The following is a 5000-nucleotide window of genomic DNA, read 5'->3' as shown; positions in this document are numbered from 1 at the left end:
TCGATGAGGGACAAAACTCCTCCTTGCTACAAGAGTCAAAAGAGTTAAAACTGTATAAACAATTATATAGTTTGAAGTATAAAAGCCATTACAAGACAATAGTGACAAAAAAGGTCCAATGGTCTGCACCTTCGGTTTGATTTATATGGATGGAAAACTCAATAATAGTGAAACTTTGCCAATGTAATCTGATTTCCAATCTGACTTAAACCTGAGAAGTATGACTGAAGTGCTGTACACTCACCTTGAGCAGGTGCAGCTTCCCACCGGAGCTGCGTGTGCAGATCAGGAAGTGTTTGGTGAATAGGAAGCACTGTCTCTCTCCTTCCTTCTTCACAGAGAGAGAGCCCAGACGCATTTTACTGAGCTTCCCTTGCTCCACTGACGGCAGCTGGGTCAGGGAACCTAGAGAGGAGATTATAAACACTATTTTACTATGTTTTATGTAGTAAAAGAGAAAAAAGTTAAGACAACAGAACATTGAAGAGAACAAAAAAGAAGTGGAGACATAAGTTCAAGCCTCTAAATATGCATTTAAAGAGGTCATTTAAAAGAATATACTGAACTAGAAAAAGTGCCCTTCTGGGCACAGGTCTCCACCAGGAGGATAGGAGTGTGTGTGATGTTTGGCAAAATGTTTAGGAGTAATATAAACGTTTTTTTTATAAATGTTTTTTTGTTTCTTGCAACAATTTTCTTCATTTTGTTGAGGAAATGCAGAGCCAGATCACTCATAGCATCTCTGAGGATAGAATTCTGGATGAGCAGGACATGTGCAGCATTTTATACAAAACGGGCTACTCCTGAAACTTAGCTAATCAGTGTAGAATCTGAGAAATCCAACAGGCTCGTCTTGATCACATGACTACAGAGATCATGTGTACCGATTTGCGTGAGATTTGGATGAAATGTGTGCGACTAACATAAACAATGTGTTTTGCAGAAATCGTCCTCATGGTGGTGCTATAACCGGCAGATGTGGAGGGATGCAGGGAAAATGTTTTTCCATGGCCTCTAGGGAGTGCGCATACATAAGTTGTCGATGCAGTTATAGGTAACAACAGGAATTGGCCTGTTATAGCGCCACCGTGAGGCTGATTTGGGGGGGAAAAATTGGCATGTCGTCCTCGGCCTAGTGGAAATTTGATGGAAATTGGACACTGTGTTTGTGATTTGTGGCATTTTGTTTGAAACAGACCAATCATGTGAGCTTTGGAAGCCAATCTTAGCCAATCAGGATAGAAGATGGGAAATTGTGCAGATCTGTGTTGATCACATGACTATGGAGATAGTGTATACCGAATTGTGTGATGTGTGTGTACGAGTTATACAGAAATGTGTTTTGCCCAAATCGGCCTGAATTAGCCAGATTGAGTTCCTCGAGTAGGGCATTCCACAGTCTTTTGGAGATCAGGGCTGGTCAGATTGACGCTAAGAGAGGCTTAAATGTTGATCTTAATATTCAACAACCAAGGAACCTTTTCTATCCTTTCTGATCATGTGACAGGGACCAGACAAGAGGTCCCATTTTGAATCAAACTACATATTTAACAACTAATCTTATTTATATCTGTGGCCCAGAAACATCATGTTAACTCGATCACACAGATTGTGCACAACCTTAACAGAAGCATTCTAGCCAACCATTATCATCAGCAACCAAGCATGACCAGTCCCTGACAATACAGCTGTGCCAATTTCTATAATGCAAGATTGGCCATGGTCTAAGTATTAATCTGTTTTACCTTGAAGCTATATACTGTAGTTTCCAATGCAGGCACTCATTCAAAGCAATTACTTATAATTTTAAGTAAAATACAAATAACACATAGCGTAATACTTGTGTTGCATACACAAGTATTATTGTGCACTTGAATCTCGATGGGACTTCACCTGTATACATAAAGGAAAATAAAAAAATATATACAACAGATGGCAATATTTGCTAGTAATGTGTACTAAGAGTATCACCCTGTCTGACGAAGGTCTGACTGGTGTCCAGTAGAATGTCACAGCCCTCCACGATCATCCTCTCTATGGCAAGGTTCTTACGGATGTTCTCTGTGTCACTCACCTCATCATGCATCACCCTAGCCACATGCACGCACGCACGCACGCACGCACGCACGCACGCACGCACGCACGCACGCACGCACGCACGCACGCACGCACGCACGCACGCACGCACGCACGCACGCACGCACACACACACACGCACACACACACACACGAAGAATGCAAACATTATTAGAAAATGGTTTGTAATCAGTGTGGTTGAATCATCTGAGACAAAGGCCCAGACATACCTGGACAGCTCCTCAAGTTTGGATTTGGCAAATTCAAGACTCTTGCGCTCCACGTGCTCATGTGGCGTGTGTGCCAACAATTCGTGCAGCGTGATGATATAGCGGGGGATCTGTCAGAAGACAGGAGGAGATGGACAGAGAATGGGAGGGGTCAACATGAGGGAAAAGAAAAAATAGAACAATATCACGTCAATGAGGGTTCTGAAAGACAGAGCAGTGCTGTCCAATGTGTCATGGAGGGCTGAATATGCAGTATGCATTGTTTTCATAACTAGTACAAACTTCAGCTGCAGCCTTCAACCAGACACTAATTGTTGATGCCTGGCATAGTGTTTGTTTTGCATATGATTGGACACTGTTGTCATGTTGTCAGGTACCATTTGCTAATGCCAAGGGTAACCTTTTGCGTACTACTGTATGTTGAGTTGACGCCGAAGGATTGTGGTTCATGTTGACTCAATGTGCAGTTCTGACTTAATAGTTTGCCACAGTTATTTTCAGGGTAGGATTTTGGGGATAGGGTTAATGTTAGGGTAAGAGTTTGGGCTAGGACGCTTATGGTAAGTAACCTTGCGTCACCATACTTTCCACCTCTGAGAAAAGCCTGGTATTCATTCCAAATTGGCCCGTGTGATCTGGTCTAGTGGTCTCACGGATACTGAACAAAGAAAAAAAAAACCTAAATAAAAAACATGAAGTAGTCCTGGTCTCTAAACTGCCTCCCCCTGGCCAGCAGTTCAAGTCCGTTGCTCTCCCCATGTCCCCCATATATGGGGACTAGGTTGGCGGAGGGTGTGTAGAGCACAGGATCACATTAGATAATTGACACAGGGGTGAAAAATGGGTTACAAAAACCGTGGGATAAAAATTAAGAAAAAAAAAAAGAACTGCAGACTCACTCCCAATCTTCCGCCGTAGTCTGAAAACACACCTCTTCAGACTCCATCTTAGCCTGTCGCACTTACAGGCGTATGAAGGCTTAACTTAGGGAACACTTACAGGCGTATGCAAAGGCTTAACTTAGAGGAACACTTACAGGCGTATGCAAAGGCTTAACTTACAGGCGTATGCAAAGGCTTAACTTAGGGAACTTAGATAGCATTTTATGTAGACATAGCACTCTATAGTGTATACGCACAGTTTCATTATAAAGATATTCCACTGTTAGGTTCTTGATGACTATTTTTGATGTATTTGATGTATTACCATGTTTTGTCCTTGCTTAGTGTAAGTCGCTCTGGATTTTGGTTGTTCCGGCCTGATGACTACAAACCAGTGACAACAACATGACGTAAGTTATTTCTGCTCCCGACCGGATCAGAAACCTAAAAATGGTATTGATCCCAGGCCATATGGTAAGTGTTTGCTATAGGATTAAGTACAGGGTAGTTTACAGTACACTTGTCGCCACGGCAAGCAAAATATTGCCTTTGGCATAAACATGTGGACGCCATAGGTACCTGACCAAGTAGGGCACTAGGGCATGAGAATTATTAATATGCTGAGTGACCAATGACCATATTCACATGGATATTTTGCTCTAACTTCATACTTCATACATAATGAAAGTACTGTAGATGCTGTTTCCAACCTGGAACATGGGGTATGTGAGGAAGGTCTCCAGCATCCGTCCCTCGCAGGCGGCGTTGGATTCATACTGTTTCAGCAGCTTGTCAAAGTCTCTGTTCTGCTTACAGTTGGCTAGCACTTGTAGGCTGTACTGGTGGTTACGCACAAACTCCTGGTAGATATTCAGCATTGGCAGCAGGATGTCAAATAGGTCAGCTGTATGCAAGAAACACATTACACAAGCACATATACTGTAAACTGTGCACGTGCACAACCACCTGGCTTCACACCGAGGTTGCCCAAATGGAAAACCAATTTCCCATTCAAAGGGGAATGCTGCCACGCCGCGGGAGCCAATAGGCTTCTGGGCATCAGGCAGGGCTACACTGCTACGCACACTAGTGCACACAATAAGACACATGCACAAAGGAAATACAAGTTCTACCTGAGTGATCATCACAATGTTTCCTGGAATGAAAAGCCACTCACAACATGCATGGACATGAGGCATAAGGATATTACCCTATGATGAATATATGACAGATCCATGTCTACACTAAGAAACCACCCAATTCACCAGTCACCATACTACATTAGATAGATATATACTTTATTGAATCCCAGAAGAGAAATTCAGATATCCCATAGCTCATACAGGCATACAATACGGTTAAAACACATCACATGGTAGACTGGGTTGGGATCGTGTTGCTTTTCAGGCTGCTGATCTGGTATCTAGACTCTAGAGCGGATATGGAAACGATGCACAACTGTCTGTACGTGTGAATTATCGGATGCGGAAGAGCGGGCCTCAAACCAGTCGGGAACAAACTGGGTAATGTGAGACTTTTGGGGACAAAAGTAAAGTAAGTAAAGTAATAAGTAACTAGTTAATAGAAAAAGAGGTCCAAGGCACTCTGCTACATACAGTTAAGAAAAAAAGCCTTTATTGAAGCGGCATACGCTCGACAAAGAGCATAAAAAAAGAAAAACCTACGCGTTTCGGCTGTAAAAGCCTTCGTCAGGGTCCCATAGTAACTAGGCCCCATTTACACTGGCAGACAAATCTAGCCTGAATCAGATCTGTGCCACATCAAGATTGAAATCCGATTGGTTTAAATGGTC

General features: G+C 42.8%; 1 protein-coding gene across 1 annotated transcript in view; it reads right to left on the bottom strand.

Moving 5' to 3' along the window:
* The window catches only part of rasgrf2b (Ras protein-specific guanine nucleotide-releasing factor 2b), a gene marked incomplete at its 5' end in the record, with an annotated part of 63411 nt that overhangs the window by 30153 nt on the left and 28258 nt on the right, over window positions 1–5000 (bottom strand). The window contains 5 exons of the mRNA XM_079515753.1: window positions 1–26; window positions 245–405; window positions 1972–2090; window positions 2307–2416; window positions 3898–4091. The exon at window positions 1–26 is cut by the window's left edge and continues 41 nt beyond it. Of these exons, the coding sequence (XP_079371879.1) occupies window positions 1–26; window positions 245–405; window positions 1972–2090; window positions 2307–2416; window positions 3898–4091 (610 nt within the window). The remainder of the gene's footprint in view (window positions 27–244; window positions 406–1971; window positions 2091–2306; window positions 2417–3897; window positions 4092–5000) is intronic.

The sequence above is a fragment of the Electrona antarctica genome, assembly GCF_951216825.1.
Source record: "Electrona antarctica genome assembly, chromosome: 12".
NCBI classification, from domain to species: Eukaryota; Metazoa; Chordata; class Actinopteri; order Myctophiformes; family Myctophidae; genus Electrona; species Electrona antarctica.
This window is presented reverse-complemented; position numbering and strand designations above follow the sequence as displayed.